The sequence below is a fragment of the Rousettus aegyptiacus genome, unplaced genomic scaffold (genome assembly GCF_014176215.1).
Source record: "Rousettus aegyptiacus isolate mRouAeg1 unplaced genomic scaffold, mRouAeg1.p scaffold_m13_p_1, whole genome shotgun sequence".
Lineage (NCBI taxonomy): Eukaryota > Metazoa > Chordata > Mammalia > Chiroptera > Pteropodidae > Rousettus > Rousettus aegyptiacus.
The window spans coordinates 93,515,853-93,534,947 of NW_023416284.1; the positions used below are offsets into that span (position 1 = coordinate 93,515,853).

The following is a 19,095-nucleotide window of genomic DNA, read 5'->3' on the forward strand; positions in this document are numbered from 1 at the left end:
TTCTGTCCTCCAGGTAGAAGCCCCAGTGTCTGATGGCTGAGTAGGTCTGGAAGAGGCTTCTGGTTAGTTAGCTCTGTCTTCTCCCTCTAGGCTTTTCCCTGCAGCTGAGCCAATAGACCCTGGGAAGAAATAAGATGAGAACTGTGTGTTCTGAGCCCTGCCCCTGGGTGTGTGAGTGTGTGTGAGAGGGAGAGAAAGAGAGACAGACAGACAGACAGACAGACAGACAGGTAGACAGGCAGACAGGCAGACAGACAGACAGACAGACAGAAACAGAAACAGAGACAGAGACAGAGACAGAGAGACAGAGAGAAAAATAGAGAAATCCGGAGGTTGGGCAGGTGTCGATCTTCCTCAGGGCATGCTGTACCTCTCCCTCTCTTGGGAGTCCCCTTCTAGTCTCACAGAGAGAGCGGGACAGCCTCCCTCACCCTCGTACCCCTGGCTCCCAGGCAGGGTCTGGATCTCCCAGCCCTGACCCCAGCACTGCCATCACCAGCCCAAACTGTCCACTGAAGAGCCATTTCAGCTGGGGTTACTCTCGTGGTCCCCCAAGTTCCCTGGGGGCACAGACTGCCCTGACTCCACTCTGCATCCCTCCATGAGTGGACGGCCCATCCTCACTGTGCTCTGCCTGCACTACTCATTCTCACCTCTAAATCTTTGTTCACTCTGCATCACTGCCTGGAAGCCTTGCCCGAATCCTAGTCAACCTTCATGCTTTGCAAAAGAGCCCAGGGCTGTTCTGGGAATTCTACATAGGACCTTGGGACCTCTACCTCTTCATCTCCAAACATGTTCCACTGAGGTCTTCTTCTCTAAGAAGCCTTTGCTGCACTGTCTCCACATGTCAAACTCTTTCAGGCACCTACTTGTTCATCATTCTTCCCAGATTACCTTTAGAGTTCCTTCAGAAATGAAGTGAGTAACAAAATTTCCACTTTTCTCCAAAATTTTATTTTGGATATCACAGACCATTAAAACTTTCAAAAAATTTTGGAGACTGACAGAATTTGGGTATATATATATTTAAAAACATATAAAACGTCCAAGTAACAACATGGAAAACTGAACAAAACTATCATTGTGTTATTGCCTCTGTTTCATAAGAACACTAAACACCAAAAAAGTAGGAAGGATATTATCTCAAAATAAAAAGTCATTCTTTAAATTACATTTATATTTAACCAAAAAAACCAGACTACTCTTATTTTTTTTTTTCCATTTTGCTGTAGACCAGTGAGAACATTGTCATGGAAACTACCAGAAAGATAAAGGAAAGAAATAGAGACACTGGAGAATGTCAGAGGAGGGAAGGAGAAAGGACAAGGAATGAGGAAGGTGGGCAGACAGAGGTCCACCAGTAAGGGGATGCTCTGCCCTGAACTGATCCCCATTCTCCTTATACAAGACTGGGGTGGCCAGACTTGGGCCTTGACCAACAGGCAGAGCTGTGGCTGTGCTCATAGGTCAGGTGGCTCAGTGACCATCCCACTGGCCCTAGAGATCCTGGAGATCTGGCTCCCACCCCCTCCCAGTGCAGAGGTGTTCTGGACTTGTGCTCGTGTCCAGTACCAGCTGCGTTTGGGAAATAGGCCATCAGTACAGGAGAAAAAGTACAGGATTTAGAATCAGGAGCCCGAGGTATAGGCCTGGCTCTGCTGAGTCACTTCGGGAAGCCCCTTCCTTCTCTGGGCCTCAGTTTCCTCCACTTAAAATGAAGATTCTGAACCAGTCTTGAGACATCTCTGAGGAAAACCGAAGCCCTCTGTCAAAAATAATTTTTTAAAAGCCTTGAACAAAATATTTTGCATAGAATTTCAGGGGCTCTACGAACTCTTCAAGGATTTAATTCCCAGGGTCCCCTGGACCCCAAATCAAGAACGTGAACCTGCCAATCTGGACACATAGCTGCTGGCCTCTTGCCTTCAAATATTCCCCTTTACTGAGCAGTCAACAATATTTTCCAATCATCACAATGGCAGGGTCAAACACCTCAGGGGAAGTGCTAACTCTATACAAAGAATTAGCCCCGGGACTCCTTGCCTGTTCACAATGGAGCTGCGAAACACAATGAACTTCATGGATGGAGACACGGCATAGAGAGTTTCAGATTGTGACTACTGGAGGGAGAGAACACAGTGATGGCAGGAATCCCTTTACTGGGGACAAAGCCTTCTGGACACCCGATGAAGCATAGGGCAGTGGGAAAAGCTTAGGCTCAGTAGCTAGAATGCCCTGGAATTAGATCTGGCTCTGCAAATTCATTGTGTTATTTGGGCAAGTTATTTTACCTTGAACCTTCTGGTTCCTCATCTGTAAAATGGGGATAAGAATTATGCAGCAGAAACGTTAAAATACTCTAAATATTTCTAGATTCCTTTAATTTACCAGCCTCCCTTGCAGAAGGTTGAGGTTATGTGACTAGTTCTGGCTAATGGTCTGTAAATAAAAGAGCCATGTGTCACACCTGGTTGAGGCCCTGGAGTGTCCATGTGCTTCCTCCATCTCTCTCTTCCATCTTCCATAATGACCCCAGAGGCCAGTCTTCCAGATGGCATGGCTACAAGGTGGAAGAAAGGTCTCTTGTCCCATATCAGACTTCACATGAGTGGCAAATAAAGTATTATTATGCCACCGAAATTTTGGCAGTTCTTGGTTGTGACAGCTAGTGTTAATTACAGGGAGGGCTAATTGAGATAATAGACACAAAACCCTGAGTACAGTGAGGGCTATTATTTTTAGAAAAAATACCTAAGCCCCCCATATTAGTCAGCTACCAAAATACCATAGACTGGTGGCTTAAATGACAGAAGTTTATTTCGCACAGTTCTGGAAGCTAGAAGTCCAAGTTCAGGGTGTTAGGTTGGTTGGGTTCTGGTGAAGGCTCTTTCTGGTTTGCAGGAGGCTGCTGCCTTCTCACTGTGTCTTCACAGGACAGAGAGAGTGACAGTACCTTCCAAAGGCCCTCTCTCCAAATGTCATCACACTGGAGGAAGGGCGTCGACATGGATTTGGGAGTACACGATTCGGTCTATAGCACACCCCTTTCAAGACCAGCCTCCTCAGATCTTTATTTTTCCCCCGCAGATCTTTTTTTTTTTTTTTTTTTAAGATCACATTTTTAAATGCAGAAGCAGGCAAAAGTGGGGTGGGGTGGGAGTTTCATCCAAGGGAAACCGTGAGGAAGGCCTGCCCCCCCATTTCCACTGATTGCTACAGGCAGTCTCCTTTCATCCTCTTTTTCCTTCTAAGTTTTCCTCCCTCCCTCCATTTTTCCACACCCAGACTTTCATACAATTCACAGATAAATTCTTAGCCAATTAATCGACTCATTAGAACTGAAAGACTCATCTTGTTTTACCTCTTGATCCTTACAGATGACAAGACTGGGCCTGAAGAGGGTTTGAGAAGTACCAGAGGTCTGGCCTGGTTTATTCAAAAGATAAGAGTTGGGGGGCAGGGCGCAATTTGGCGAAGCAAGGGCAGAGAGAGTCAGACTATCAAGAAGGGAGCTATTTTCATTTCGATATACAAGTTTTGCATATTTTTTTCAAAATAAAGTTTTATTTTACAGTTTTAAGTTTTTATTTGGAAGTAATACATATGGAGGCCCACGGGTCCCCCCAAAACCCATAAAATTCGACCTGTCCAAGGCTTGAATCAAGGTCTCACGGGAACGCCTTTCCTTACTCTATCCCTTTCCGGAGCGCTAGAAAAGGGCTTCTGCCACGTTTCTGTCTCTGCTCTGAGACAGCCTGTGACCATTAACTTCCCCACCCTCCTCTTCCAGCCTGGGGCGGGCCTGGGGGAGCTGGGTCACGTGTTAGGGAAGGCGGCCCCTCTGGAGCTCCACCAGACCTCTGCCGCCCAAGCCCATGGCCACAGCCTTCGCGCTCATCGCGGGGGTCCTGCTCCCCGGCTGGGGAGAGTTCTCTCAGTTTAAAAGGGTAAGTCAGTGAATGTGAGCCAAAGGGAGTTTAGAACTTTCCACTTTGGTAGAAGGTGGTGGCCGAGGCATCACAGTGTAGCCAGAAGGCGCCGGTTGGATTTGTAGAGAGAAATGGCTGGTAGGAGTGGGAACCACCCCAAAGCGGGGATTTGTTTCCAGGCTGGAAGCTTGATGTGTTCTCAAATGGACGTCAACGCTCTTTTTCTCTCTGGTGGTCTGGAGGTGAAAGAAAGTAGGCTCATGACCAGCAGTACCCCTTTACCCCACCACCCAGCACCCACTCGGACCCTCTTAGTCCTGAGCCCCCCAGGCATACTTGCCTGCTCTGGTTTCTCCCCCTCTCCCCATGCTTCCAGGCACAATGACATTTTCTCCCTTTCTCCATCTTCCCCTGCCACTTTCTGCCCACACTCCTACTAAAAGTATGATCTGGAAGTATCTGTGTGTTCCCCCGCCCCAGCACAGGTTACCCTTTTAGACTCACAGAAAGGAGGGGGGCCGGGGAGAGGAGAGACAGAGGGAAAAACATTAAATCCCCCTCTTCCTCTCCCCTGCTCCTCTGAGTTGCTGGGGGTGGGGCGGTGGGGGTGCAGGCAAGGGTTGTGCAGTAGAGGGTGGGACCTGAGGGTGACTGTCTCATGGCTTCTCTTCTTGGCAATGTCAAGAATCCTCCCCCACCATCCCAGTGGAAATGGCTTTTGTCCCCACAGGTGAATGGGGCTGTATGCTCTCATCGCTCTGAGTGCTTCAGTGACTGCTGCCTCATAGACTTGGACCAGGGTGGTACCTTCTGTGCTCCCAAGGCCAGAATAGACATGGCGTGCTTACCCCAGGTGAGGCTCTGAGGTGGGGAAGCCTCTTCTGGCAAATAGGGTGGGGAAGGTTAAAAAAAAAACAAACCCACATGACTGCACCTGTTTTTTCATCCTCTGTTTGGCGTGCCCCTCGGTTTGGTGTACCCTTTCTCACTTTTCATGGAACACTCCTGTTCGTCCTGCACTACAACTCCAGCCGCCCAATTTGAGAAGCCCCTTATATCTCGTTGGAATTCCCACACTCTAGGCTCATACCCTCTGCAGAACGTGGATCGCCCTGATTTGCTATGCCTTCTGTCTGCCTCTTCAAGGGAAGGATTGCAGCATATTCATCTTTGAACCCCCTACCCCTCAGCTTAGTGCTCACACATAGTAGGTGCTCAACAAATGTTTGTTGAATGAATGAATAACTACCCTAACAACACTGAGGCAAAGTAGGTGGGAAAAGATCTCCCTGGTAATCCCTACCTCCCTGCCACAATGGCCTTCTAGAGATGAGCATGGCACCGAAGTGGCTGGACCACAGCTTTAGAGCTGGATCTGAGTGTAAATCCTATTTTTTCCACCCCTTGTCTTTATGACCTCAGGTCACTTCTGTTCTCTGAGCATTAGCTACCTCATCTGCAAAGTAGGGCTAAAGTACCTACCCCACCAAGTTGTTGGGAAGAATATGTGATCCTAGCAATGACAGTGATCAACTGAGCATGGTTGTTATTAGCTGATGGAGTTGCAGGAGGCAGAAAGCACAGTATGTCTGGTTCCTGCTCATCTTCTCTCATCTGACCCTGTGCCCGAAGCTTTCTAAGGAAGACGAGCTCGGCTTTCATGTTTCTTGTCAGGGGAGCTCCCAGTGCCCTTAGGAACCAACTAGACCCTTGCCTGGCCTGAGCTGAAGTGACCAGAGGATCTTTTCATTGTTAGGATTTGGTCTACTTTATTTCATTTAATCTTCGCAATAACCTACGAGGTGGGTTGCTATTGTTATCCCCATTTGACAGATGAGGAAACTGAGACAAAGAAGCTCATTAACCTAACCTGCCTAAGGTCAGGAAGTTATAAGCTGTAGAGCTGACAGACCCCAGGTCTGTTTCTCTTCATTACTTGTACTCTTCTTATTCTTGCTCCCCAATAAGTTTAAACCCTCTCCTTCCCTACACCTTGGTGACCCCCAACTCTCATACTCATTTCTCACAGACCAAAGGAGCCATCAACATCATGTGCCCCTGCCGAATAGGCTTGCGTTGCAAATCCAAGGACGTGATCTGTCCCCGCAGGTGCTATTTGCTTTAGAGGAGGATGCAAGATTGTCATTGCCATCCTCCTCCCCTTCCTGGAGCCAGAGGCCTTGGGAGCCTCCATCTGGCTAAAAATCCAGCTCCTGAAACATTAAAGTCACTTCCTGGCTGTGGCCTCTGTCTGTACTTCCTGGGAGAAGGAACCTAATAGGGATTGTCCCAGTTTGGGGGTGGGTGAAAGGGAGACTGGAGGCATGAAAGAGCTTCCCGTGGTGTTAGTCCCTATCTAGAGGCCTGGTGGCCTCAGGGCAGAACTGCGGAAGGGAACAGGGGTAATGGGGTGTGGATGAGAGAAGGTTGGGTTGGGAAGGGCCAAGTCTTGGAATGGAGGGCTATATGGGAGGGACAGGGTTGAGGAATGTGTCTGAAGGTGCCCACAGATGGCTGTGCAGTAGGAGGGACTAGAGGGGCCATGTAAATGCTTTTCACGAGAAGCAAGAGGATAGAGGTCATTGAGAGAGTATTTATGAGAGTATAAATGTAAAACAAGTATAAATGCAAAAATGCTCATGTCTGTGGTTGGAAAGGGGCACTGATGTCTCCACTCTCTCAGAAATTATCAGTTCCATTTTATGGATAAAGAAACAGGCTCAGAGAACTACATGACTTGTCCAAGGTCATACAGTGGGAATATCAATGAGGACTTTTTCTGCTGTAAGTATCAAACAAACAAACAAACCAAACAACAACAACAAATTGATCTAGATAATAAGGGAATTCATTAGTGGTCAGAACTAGAAATCCAGAGGCAGGTCTGGTTGAATCTATGGCCCTCCGGCTAGATTCCTTTCTAGTAGTCACAAAAGTACCAGGTGCCACCTAATAAAAGCAGCTAGGGTTGAGGAATATGCTTGGAAAATGTATGTTGAGGTACCTGCAGGTGAGTTTTATTGAGCGCTTACTATGTCCCAGGCACTATGCAAGGTGCTTTATAATCTGTATTAACTTATTGTCACAGCAAGGTTATAGTAGGCACTATAATTGTCTTTATTTTACAAATAGAGAGTTAAGGCTCAAAATGCCCCTCTCAAAGTTTCACAGTACGGGGTGGGACTTGGATTTGAACCCAAGCCGTCTTGCCCCAGAGGGCAGGCTCTTAACCACAAATCCACCTCACATATGCATATTGTACCTTCCAGAAAAAGAAACATCTCTGTCCCAGGATTCTTAGCAAATATCCTAAGACCGATTTTGACTGGATTGACTTAGTCTGCAGACTCACCCCTGAATCAGTCATTGTGATGTAATTTGCTGATTGGTTTCGGCTGGGTTATATACGGGGGTGGAGTCAGCCTCCCTGGGATGGTTCTGTAGGGGTGGGTGCACAACAATGGCACCCACTTGGCATCCCCATGACCAAGAGGACTCGGAACTCTACCCCCTCTCCTGGCCAGATCCTGATGAAGATCCTGGCCTCCGCTCTGATGCCTGGACCCACTCTCCTAGATTAGTTCGGAAACTTGAGACTCTACCTCATTCCAAGTTTAGTCTTTCCTAGGGGACACCCTTTCCTGGACCCATTAACCACTTCCCGTTCTACATAACCACAGTGCAGCTCAGAGATCATTTACTTCACACAGAAATTAGAAATTGCCTTTTCTCCTATATCATTATATCTTGATCGTTTCCTCCATGTTACCAAAGTGTTTTTAAAAGCACTAATTACTGCTTAAATTTTTGTATATATGGACCCTGTTTTGCTTAACTATATCCCCCTGGGTAGACAATAAGGTAATTTCCGAATCCAAACCATCTCTGTTCTTTAGGATGCACGTTTATAGCTACAGAAACAGAAACCAACTCTAATGATGACTTAAGCAAAGTAGATTTCCCTCACCTGGTAGTTGGAGGAGACTGAATGGGGATTGTCCATCCAGCTGGGTGAGCTTGTCCATGTTCCCCACCTCCTTTCATCTTCTCGTTCAGCCATCTGCTGTTCTGATTCCTTTTTTCCCCTCTTTATTTCACTTATTTATTTATTTATTTATTTATTTATTTATTTATTTATTTATTTATGTCGCTCATTCATTCATTCGTTCGTTCATTTATTTTACAGCGCAGCACACATAGAAACATGGTATCTGTAAATCACCTTAGGGTAAAAATGGAAGGGCTTTGGGGCCCTAAAGAGGCTCTTCTGAGGGCAGAGGGGATCGTTACCTGTAGACACACTAGTCAGGAAGATTTGCCCTAGAATGTTTTGTTCCTTCACATAGCTGAAGATGGCTCATCGCCATATCTGCTTGCTCCACATTCTAGTTAGAAGAAAGGGGTGGAAGGACAGCAAATGCTCACGCTTTCTAAAAGAGCATGGACAAGAGGCAGCATGAACTATTTTCAGTTACATTCTACTAAGTAAAACTTAGATGACAGTAGCTAGCTGCAAGGGAGACTGGTATATGTGGTTTTCATCTGGGTATCTATGTGTCTAGTTAAAGATTGAGGTTCTAAAGGACAGAGGAAGAACCTACAGCGGGAACAACTTGCCACCACAAAACCCTTTATTATTATTTTAATATGTAAGGGGAGCTTGGGTCCCATGACCTAGAGTTAATGGTGTACTGCTAGGCAGCTCTTTCTTTAGTTATGTACTCTGGCTTAACCAGAGCGTGGTAGTGGATGGGGAACACATGACCCTGAACTTCTCAGCAAGCCTTGTGGTAAAGCTCGGTTGAGTCATTGTTGGAAACATGGTTGAATCATCAACAGTTTTCAGGAGAGTAGCTATCTATACCTACATCTATATCTGTGATCAAGTCATGCTTTCTTTTCTGCAAGAGGTAAACATGGAAAAATTTTTATGATGATTGAAGATTTTTAAAAAAGGAAAAATTTGAGGTTTCTATCAAAGAGTAACATATCTTCCTACCCCCAAACATTGACATCATGCTGTCCCTAGGCTTAATGATGAGTTTTGTGGCAGATGTTACTCCTCCTCTTCAAATCCTCCTACAAGTAAAACACTCTGAAGCCAGACTGGAGCATTGCGAGAGGGACAGAGTGGGGAAAATACATAAGCACACTGACTCCTCCCAGCCTGGTGTACTTGGAAGGAAGGTGTGCTAATCATTTGCCCATTTGCCACCTTCCTGCTCTGCTCTTTATCTCTGGGAACTACATTTCCCAGTCTCCTTTGTCTTCTGGCTTCTCAGACTGGCTGTAGATCAGGGGGCAGGAGGACAGGAGATGGGGCGCTTGCCCTCCTCCGCACCCTTTGCCTTTGAGATTCAGATGATGTCACCAGCAGTCCTCTTGTCTCCTTTAGGACAGCCTCTTTCCTGCAGCCCCCAGGGACTCCAGTCACAAGGCATTATATTGCTTCTCCAGCCATAGGAGGCATTGATGTCTTTCTGCTATTGCTAACCTACCTCCCTGTTGCTTTGACATCCTGTTTGGTTTCTCTGCTTCTCCAACACCTGTGTGACCATTTCCATATATTAAATTTTCTCTGTTTCAAACACCTAGAGGAGTTTCTGTCTTTCTGACTGGACTTTGACTGGTAGAGAAGGAAACCTTCCAGATGGAGGCAAAGCTGATTCTGGAATGCTGGATCCTCCTTAAATGAGTAGAATTCACTCAAAACACAACAGCTTTGGAAAGAGAGCTGAGAATGATAGTGACTTATGAAAAGTCTCATAAATACTTTTGTTACCATTGGGGCTGATGGGAGTTTGGTGTCACCCCAGTGGCAGCAGGGAGGGAGATGTGTAGTTAGCATTTTCCCTGGGTTCTTCTTCAATTGACTCAGTGAAGAATCACAGGTCATTGAGATTTAGAAAAGATTTGTTAAAAATATATTTTAGAAATATAAAGAATGCCCCAAGAAGACACATGGAGAAAGACAAAGTATGCTCCACGGAGGCAAATGGTCCCAGCGCTGTAACCAACACAAAGGGGTCCCAAAAAAAAGGCCACTAAAAGAAGAGCCTGAAGCGGGAATGTCTGCCTTTTATTTGGGCCATGATGGGTGGTTCCAAAGGTGTTACTAGGTGATTGGCAAGTGAGGTCATTTTGATTGACACCTGGCTGCTACATATCTCTTTGCCTAGTGCGCATGTGCTTACCCAGAATTCGGTCTGTTATAATTAGATTCATAAACTTCTAGGTATAAACATAGATTATAATGAAGCTTAAATTGTAGGCAAATTAGGGTAGTACCTTCTGCACAGGCATCTGTAGCCAGATTAGGCCAGCTAAAACTATGACCCTCTTATCCTTTGTCTCTGGGGATACAGGAGGCATTCTCTAACTACCAGTAGGGTGTTCGTTGAGAGGTCTCTGGGCTGGGCGCCTATTCCTTTATTCTCCCTGTTAGTCGCGTCTGACTAGCTACCTAACACATTTACTTTGAAAAACTTTAAAATCATTAAGGACAATATACTAAATAAAAGTTATGTCAATGACATTTTGCATTGCTTTAAATTAGGCATAATGGGTGGTTTCTTATAAATTCCCATTTGCCATACCTAAGGAACATGTATTGACTTTGCCTGACAGAGATTCATTATTCCCTTTCGCTTGGTGACTCTGAATTTCCTGGAAGGAAGCCACCCCTTCCAGTTTCAGTCCATGAGGTTGAGTGGGACTCCATCCGCAATAGAACACTGAATCCTCTAGATGCAGAGACTGATTCAGTGGGTGGCTGTGAAGCTCATTCTGTTGCCCTGGCTTTAGGGAAAGGTTTGGAGATGGGCACATGACCCAGTTTGTCCAATCGAGCAAAGCTGAGGATTTGTATGAGTTAGTGAGATAAAATACTTTCTCTTTCACTGGACGTAAGCATGGGAGACAGTAGGTCTGTGGTTATTGGCAGCCATCTTATCACTATGTGGACTCAGAATCAAGCCATCACAGAAGAGATTGGAGTCAGGTTATAATGTCTTCATATTAGCCCCTGGAACAAGCTGTGCCTTAAACCTATAGCTCTACCACTGGAATTTTAAGTTACATAACCCAGTAAATTCACTTTTTTCCTTAACCATTTTGGGTTGGGTTCTGTCGCTTGTAACCAAGTAAGTCCTGACTGATTCTCTGTCCCTTGAAGATAGGAGCTTTTCAGAATCTCCCTTTCTTGCTATAGTAATAAATATTTGTTTCGTTTGTTACATTATGGTAGTTAACACGCTGATTCAGAGGTGCAGTTTTTCTGCATCTGGATGTTCAAATGTTAATATGTTCCTCACTTGGAATTTTAGAGAAATAAACAATGCTGAGAAGGCAAAAGCTCCAGGCCACTGGAAAGATGTAACCAAATCTTTCTTTTCCAATTCTAACAGCTCTATCTCTGCCCAAACATAGTCTCAGTCCCTCTCAGAAGCCTTATTTCTAAGGTGAGTTCTCCACTTCTTTAGCTTTCTTTTCTTTTTTCTAATACAGGGCAGAGACAATGCTATGAATTTACTAAGTTCCACTTTATCCTCTTTTTCTTTCGCACCAGAAAGACTGCCTTCCTGCAGGTAGCTTGGGTCGTGTGAATATTTCTGGCCAGTAAAGTAACAGGTGCACCTTGTGGGCTAAGGCAGAGAAGAGCATGTGTGATATAGTAAAAAGAAAGACTCCATGTTTGATAACTGGCCAATGACAACTTTCAAGCCCCCGCTGCTCCTCTTTTGCCTCGCATCTCAGAAAGTCAATAAGAAAAGCACACGCTCCTTCCCGTGGCAGTGGTGAGAAGTACAAACCACACAAACCCCAGCCTACTCACGGGAACCTCACTTTGACCCCATTTCCTAGCCACAGAGAAAGTTAAAGCCATGTACCCCTTCATTCATTGTCGGGAGCCATTAAGAGACACTGAAGAAGTCACGTAGCTGATAGCCATGAAGCAGCTGCTGCTGCTGCTGAGACTGCTTAAACAAAGGTTCTAGGAAGCAGGGTGTGGAGTTAAACATTACTGACCCTGGAGGGGAGGTTTGCCTCCTAAAGAAATCTTCTTAAGATAGTGGAATGTTTTACAGCCCAGAAAAGAATAGGAACTTATGTAAATGTCAGCATTCCTATGGTAATGTACATTGTACTTTGCCATTGTACTCTGTACCTTACTATTGTTCCCTGTGCTTTACCATATTGTGCCCTGTGCTTTGCTATTGTATCCAAAAACTTATATAAAGGCTGTGATAAATAAACTCGGGGCTGCAGCAGTGACTGTATGCCCTCCCGAAGCGCTTTCCTATCTTCTTTTTTCTTAGGCTTCACCCCCCTCTTTCAGGTACTGATCGACTTTAGCCGGCTGGCTCTGGCCAGTGGCGCCGGAACAGGGACCTGAATTGGGGACGGAACGTTGAAGAGAACGTTGCGGTGAAGACCGCCACCGCGGGAGAAAGGGGGCCCCGGAGTATAAAGCCGAGTAAACGGCAGAGGTGAGTGCGGTGGAACAGTCCGGGAGTAAGAAAGACACCGCGTGAAGTGCGCGCTCAGAAAAGTAAGGGTTGCGGTGTTTGTAAATACAAAGAAATAAGAGAAAAGTCGACTTAATAAAAGAAAAATGGGAAATGGAAATAGCCGGCAGCTTTTTGTGCATATGCTTAAGAATATGCTCTGAGCTAGAGGAGCTAAGGTAGGGGATCAACAATTGTGTAATTTTTTAGAGTTTATAGAGAAAGTTTGTCCTTGGTTTCCTGAGGAGGAAACAGTGTACATAGGAACAAGGAAAAAGGTGGGAGAAAAGTTACAAGATTATTATGATGTGCACGCACCTGGCAAGGTACCTGCAGATACTTTTAGCTCGTGGACTTTAATTAGAGATAGTTTAGATCCCAGGCATGAGAGGAATAAGGCTGAAGAAAGTCAGAAAGGGGAAGAAAAACAGGACAATATAAGAGATGTCCTGCCACTTGATAAGATTAGACCTACTGCCTCGCCCGAGGAGGCAAGCTGTGGGAAACCTTTTGGTCTAATGCTAACTAAAGATATAAAGGAGCCTTTAAGCCCCAGAGATGCAAAACAGTTGGAGGAAGAAGCCGCATGGTTCCATAACTATGGAGGCTATTTCCCATTTGTCGAGGCTGCTAGCTCTGATCATACATCTAAGGAATTAGAGAAAGTTGTTCAGGGTTTGCAAACTGCTGTACAACAATTAACCTTACGGCTGGGAGGCTGGGAGGAAAACCTTAAAGTGCCAGGCAAAGATCCATGTCCCCCACCTCCGTTCGAAGAACCACAGCCTGTAATTGCAGTTGTTAAGCAACCTCGAGGGCCTAAACCTCTTTCGCCTTTACAAACTGCGTTACATCAGGCAGTAGAGAGAGGTGATGATATGCAGGGATTTCATTTACTGTACCCTGTCACAGAACAGGAGGCTCAAGATGAGGAGGTCAGCCAGTTCGTCTGAAACGGCATAACCCCATCCCTTTTAAATCTATTAAAGAATTGAAATTGGCTTGTGCAAAATATGGCCCCATGTTGGGCGCGTGTCCACGTGGGTCTTAGGTTTGATAGAACCACAACAAAAAAGAAGTCAGGAAAATGGAGGATGTTAACAGATTTACGAAGAATTAATACTGTCATTCAGCCTATGGGGTCTTTGCAACCTGGACTTTCTAACCTAGCCTTAATTCCCTGAAACTGGTTTTTAAAGATTATAGATTTATAAGATTGTTTCTATACTATTCCTTTACAGCCTCAGGATAGAGAAAAACTTGCATTTCCAATTCCTACTCTAAACAATGCTCAGCCTACTTAGCAATCTCTATGGAAAGTATTACCCCAAGGCATGCTTAATAGTCCTACCATGTGCCTAGCATTTGTGAATATGTCTTTGCAAGAAGGGAGAAGTTCCCTCAGGGACTTGTGTATCACTACATGGATGATATTCTTTATAGAGGTCCTGCCAGTTAGATTCGCCCACATTTGGAACAGGGTGGCCATCAGAGGGGTCACTCGACCTAAAAACAGCCTTTCAGATGAAGAAACTGAGGTACAAGGAGTTTAAATAATTTACCCAGTGATACAAGTGAGTTTGTTTTTAATATTAAAAATACAAGAGTTAAAAAGCTAATAGGGGCCTGTTAAACTAATCCTTCTTTATATTTTAGATTAGAGCTGGGAAGAGCAGTAGGAAAATGGTTGTGTAAGTAGAGATTGGAAGCAAGGATGTCATTGAGGGATAGTGGAGAGATGGTTGTGCATTCGTGTTGGAGGTTTGAGTCTAGAGAGTAACCGAATGTGAATTTGATATTGAAGGTTCACAGAGTGTAGAGTCTCCTATCTAACTGGTTCTTCGGTTTGGGTTGGAGTTTATTTTTATAGAAAGGTAGATTTATAAAAGAACTCTGCTTTGGTTGATTTAAAAAGAAATAAGCACTTATAGATAAATTAAGTCTCCTTAAAATTGTCAGAAAAATAGAAGTTAATCCAAATGTTTTGTTTTATCAAGTCTAAATGATCTGAGATAATCTTTGATAATAAAGATAGTTTAATGTTGTAGGTTGAGCGGGGATGGGTGTGTCTTGGTTGGAAGACACACAATTTTATTCTACCTGTGTTTGTTGGTCAAATAAGTTTATGCTATTTCTACTAGTTGTTTAAAATTATAAATTCAACCTAAAAGCTTATAAATGAGTATTGATGTTTAAAAATAGTTTCCAAAATCTTTTTGGCAAAATACTTAGTTAAGTCTAATGATAGGTATTCATTGACTATCTAGAGCATTTCCAAATAAGAAAAATATACTGAAACATAAATTTATCTACTTTTGGACTCTTATTACAGAATGTGTTAGTAAATATATTCTTTTACCATATTTTTTTATTTGTTGATAAATTCTATTATAAAAAAATATCCTTTAAAAATTATAAAATTAGCATATTCATAAATTTGCTAATCTGTTGAATGCTGATATATAAAACACAGTTTACAATTGCCTACTTAATTGTTTTCTCTAGGAATTAAGACTACTTAGAGTTATGAATTCTAGCATATGTAAATAAATTACTAGGAATAATACAAGTAAAGGAAAACATTCTGTATACAAAGTATGTAAGGAAAATAAGATGTGTTTTGAGACATAAAGGAGGTGTTTTTAAGAAAAAGGAGAGTAACTTTATCCTAAAATAGTTTCAGGTTATTTAAAGGTCTTTTGAGGCACAGAAGAAGGTATAAATTATGAAGATTTATTTTGAAGGGAATTGAAGGAAAGGTGTTTGTCTTAAAGTGGTTATTTCTGAGTGAATGAGAAGAGGCAAACTGAAGGAATGAGGAAAGTAGTAGGTGGAATTTTAAATACTGTATTTTTGAAAGACACTCTTGTAGTCACAAACTTGCATTGCTCAGGTTTCATTATTGTGTGGTAAAGGGTCTTTAACTTAAAATTTAAAAACTATTAATGATTTCCTTTTTCTTTTATTGGATAATTAGTCTAATATTAGAACATTTTAGCATGGAGTCAACAGTGAAGATAACATGATTTTGTATTAGAGATGAAAAAAGTAATGACTAAACTACTAATTTCAGTGATTTTAAGGTATCTTTCTGTTCTTGTTTCTGTTGACCAGTCACCAGGGGTCCGTGGAGAGACTGGACGCAGTCATATCTCCCAGAGCATGGCCAGGCTGCAGGACGCCGCCTCCTGTGCCCTGTCGTCAAAGTCTGTTTATTGTCTTTGGTCTTGTCTACGATGTAGGTGACAAACTTTTCTGGGTCCACCTACACCCCAATAATTGTTCTTATCTGAGTATCTGTTTTGTGTTCTCTGCGCAGGCGAAGGGGAGAAACCAGAGTTCACAGAAGACACCCTTGGGGTGTCTCCTGCGACATTTCCAAAAAAAAAAAAAAGCTTATAAAACAACAAGGGGGAATAAGGAATACCCCGAGACAAAGGCTTAATAGAGCATTATATACTTTTTAAATTTTTTAAATCAAAATGAACAAGGTAGCATAGCAGCTCGTCGGCACTGAGTGAAACAGGCCAGTGAGCCTTTGCAGCAGCCAATATACATACTACTGGGATCTAACAGGGGATTGGGTGCCTGCTGAGGTACTGAAATGGGGCCGAGGTTTTGCTTATATCTCTACAGGAACAGAGAAAGCTGCTCCTGATGATGATGCTGATAGGCCATCTTCTGATGGTTGAAGGAGAGCTGTATTGGGCCTATGTACCTAATCCACCGATTTTGCATCTGTCCATTTGGGAAGGCCCAGAAATTGTGGTGAGAGTAAATAACACACGGCTGTTAGATCAGCCATCTTTGGGGCGGATGCGAGGAGTAAAGGAACCAAGATTTAATTATACTGGAACGGGAGAAGGATTGCGCATCTGCTTTAGCGAGGACAACACAAATCCTGGATTGGTCGGGAGGAACCAACGGACACATTGGAGGTTATAGATTAAACACTAGTTGGACAGTGGGACTATGGTGGACTGATGAGGAGTTTCCTCAAACTTATGTGTGGAAGCTGGGTGCAGGTATGGGTGAACTGCGTCCTGGGGGAGGGGCTCTTAAGGGGAAACATCACACACGAATGATACAGCAGGTGTTGCTCCGCCCCATGTGTTAATAGTTGGTAAAATTAATATCAACATAGAAGGAAGAAGATTTAATGTTACATGTTATAACTGCAATTTAACTAATTGTATTTCTTTTGTGCTGGAAGGAACTACCGTAAAGGTTTTTCATCAAACCTTTTGTGATGATTCCTGTTTATGTTACTGGACCTTGGTATGCTGACCAGGGTCTCCAGGTGTTAGAAGAAATCAATAAGGCTTTGAGTAGGCAGAAAAGAGTGATTGGATTTAATTATTGCTGGAATTGGCCGCCCTTGTGTCACTTATAGCTACCACTGCTGCTGTCGCTTTGTCTCAAACTGTTCAAACTGCTCATTATGTTAATAATTTGTCTAAAGTTACGATGGTTTAAGGGACCCAGGAAAATATTGACGACAAGTTAGAACAGAAGCTTGATGCATTATGTAGTCCAGTTATGTATTTAGGAGATGAAATCCAAGGTCTAAAAGTAAGATCTCATTTGGAATGCCATGCAGCATATCAGTGGATTTGTGTTACCTCAAAAATTTATAATGAAAGCCAACATGGATGGGATCGTGTGCGCTCTCCTCTCCAAGGTGTCTGGCATGATGCTAACATGTCCTTAGATTTGATACGATTGCATAGAGAAATTAGGGGCTGCAGGAGGCTGGACCCCTTCAGTTTGATGCAGCTGAAGAGGCTTCAAATTTTTTACAACATCTAAAAAACCTACCATCCTGGTCTCCTTTGGGTCATTTGCTTATTTTGGTTTTAGCCTTGGGCCTTTGTATAACTATAGGCCTATGTCTGCTTCCTCCTTTGATAAAATACTTCAATTCCCTGTTAATGATTCGGACAGAGATTCGTGGTCTCAGGCTCTAGGCTCAGGCTTGAGCCAGTTATATATTGCATCTCCCATTTGCAGAGGCTGGTAGTCAATGACGGGAAAGAATCCTTCAGGGCTGGGACCAACCTAAGACAGGGCATAATTGCAAGACTTTAATATGCCAATGACGGGTAAGGCCCAGACCTGTGGAGGGTCGCCTAAGACAGGCACAGTCTATCTGCGCCACAGCTGGGAAAGCTTTGGCATTTTAAATAATAAAAAAGGGGGAGATGTCGGGAGCCATTAAGAGACACTGAAGAAGTCACACAGCTGCTGCTTCCGCTGAGACTGCTTAAACAAAGGTTCTAGGAAGCAGGGTGTGGAGTTAAACATTACTGACCCTGGAGGGGAGGTTTGCCTCCTAAAGAAATCTTCTTAAGATAGTGGAATGTTTTACAGCCCAGAAAAGAATAGGAACTTATGTAAATGTCAGCATTCCTATGGTAATGTACATTGTACTTTGCCATTGTACTCTGTACCTTACTATTGTTCCCTGTGCTTTACCATATTGTGCCCTGTGCTTTGCTATTGTATCCAAAAACTTATATAAAGGCTGTGATAAATAAACTCGGGGCTGCAGCAGTGACTGTATGCCCTCCCGAAGCGCTTTCCTATCTTCTTTTTTCTTAGGCTTCACCCCCCTCTTTCAGGTACTGATCGACTTTAGCCAGCTGGCTCCGGTAATTCATGCCACTCACACTTCTTTTTTTTTTTAATTTATTTTAATTTATTTTTTTATGGTGACATTGGTTAACGAAATCCAATAAGTTTCGGCTGTACACTTTAACAGTAAGGCATATGTATATTTACACTGTGTGTTCACCTCCTATAGTTAGATTTCTTTCTGTCACCGCATGTTTGACCCCTTTAATCCCATCTACCTCCCCCCTTCCCCCTACCCTCTGATAACAAAAAGTCTATTGTCCATGTCCATGAGTCTCTGTTTGTCCTGCTCATTTTTTTTTTTTAATTCCTACAGCACCTGGTATTCCAAGGTGGTCTCCCATTCAAGTGCTAACCAGGCCCTGCTCCGCTTAGATCAGACGAGATGGGGCACATTCAGGGTGCATGGCCATAGACAGTCCTGTCCGTTTGTTGCTTTTACGTTTATATCCCACATATAAGTAATATTACATGATTTTGAACTTTTTCTGTCTGGCTTATTTCACTTAGCATGATTATCTCGAGGTCCATCCATGTTGTCACAAATGACAGTATTTCATCTCTTCTTATGGCTGAGTAATATTCCACTGTATATATGTACCACAGCTTCTTTTTTTAATTTGCATATTTTATTTTGTTTACTTTTTTAAAAATTAAGTTTATTGGGGTAATTTTGGTTAATACAATTATATAATTTTCAGGTGTACATTATCATTTGACATCTATATATTCTATTGTGTATTTACCACCCAAAGTCCAGTTTCCTTCAGCTACCATATTTTATCCCATTTACCCACTTCGCCCTCTCCCTAAATCCTATATTTGATCCCCTTTACCCCATATACCTCCCCGTTACTCCCCCACCCCACTAGTAACCAACTAGTCTACAGTCCTCTGGTAACCATTAGCCTACAGTTCATGTCCATGAGTCTGTTTGTTTGTCCTACTCATTTGTTGCTTTTAGGTTTATATCCCACATATAAGTGATATCATGTGATTTCCAACTTTTTCTGTCTGGCTTA

The 19,095-nt window shown here is 43.5% G+C and overlaps 1 protein-coding gene across 1 annotated transcript; it reads left to right on the forward strand.

The window, feature by feature from the left end:
- Positions 1-3,878: 3,878 nt before the first annotated feature.
- Positions 3,879-6,057, forward strand: CLPSL2 (colipase like 2). Its single transcript, XM_016120207.1, has 3 exons — positions 3,879-3,950; positions 4,663-4,785; positions 5,962-6,057. The coding sequence occupies exons 1-3, from the start codon at positions 3,879-3,881 to the stop codon at positions 6,055-6,057; spliced, it is 291 nt and encodes a 96-aa protein (XP_015975693.1).
- The last annotated feature ends 13,038 nt before the right edge of the window (positions 6,058-19,095 follow it).

What these genes read in the sequence shown, in the direction of transcription:
- CLPSL2 (XM_016120207.1), top strand. Translation starts at nt 3,879, where the DNA reads ATGGCCACAGCCTTCGCGCTCATCGCGGGGGTCCTGCTCCCCGGCTGG. An exon ending in AGTTCTCTCAGTTTAAAAGG is followed by an intron (nt 3,951 to 4,662) that starts GTAAGTCAGTGA and finishes TTGTCCCCACAG; the next exon opens with GTGAATGGGGCTGTATGCTC. An exon ending in ACATGGCGTGCTTACCCCAG is followed by an intron (nt 4,786 to 5,961) that starts GTGAGGCTCTGA and finishes CATTTCTCACAG; the next exon opens with ACCAAAGGAGCCATCAACAT.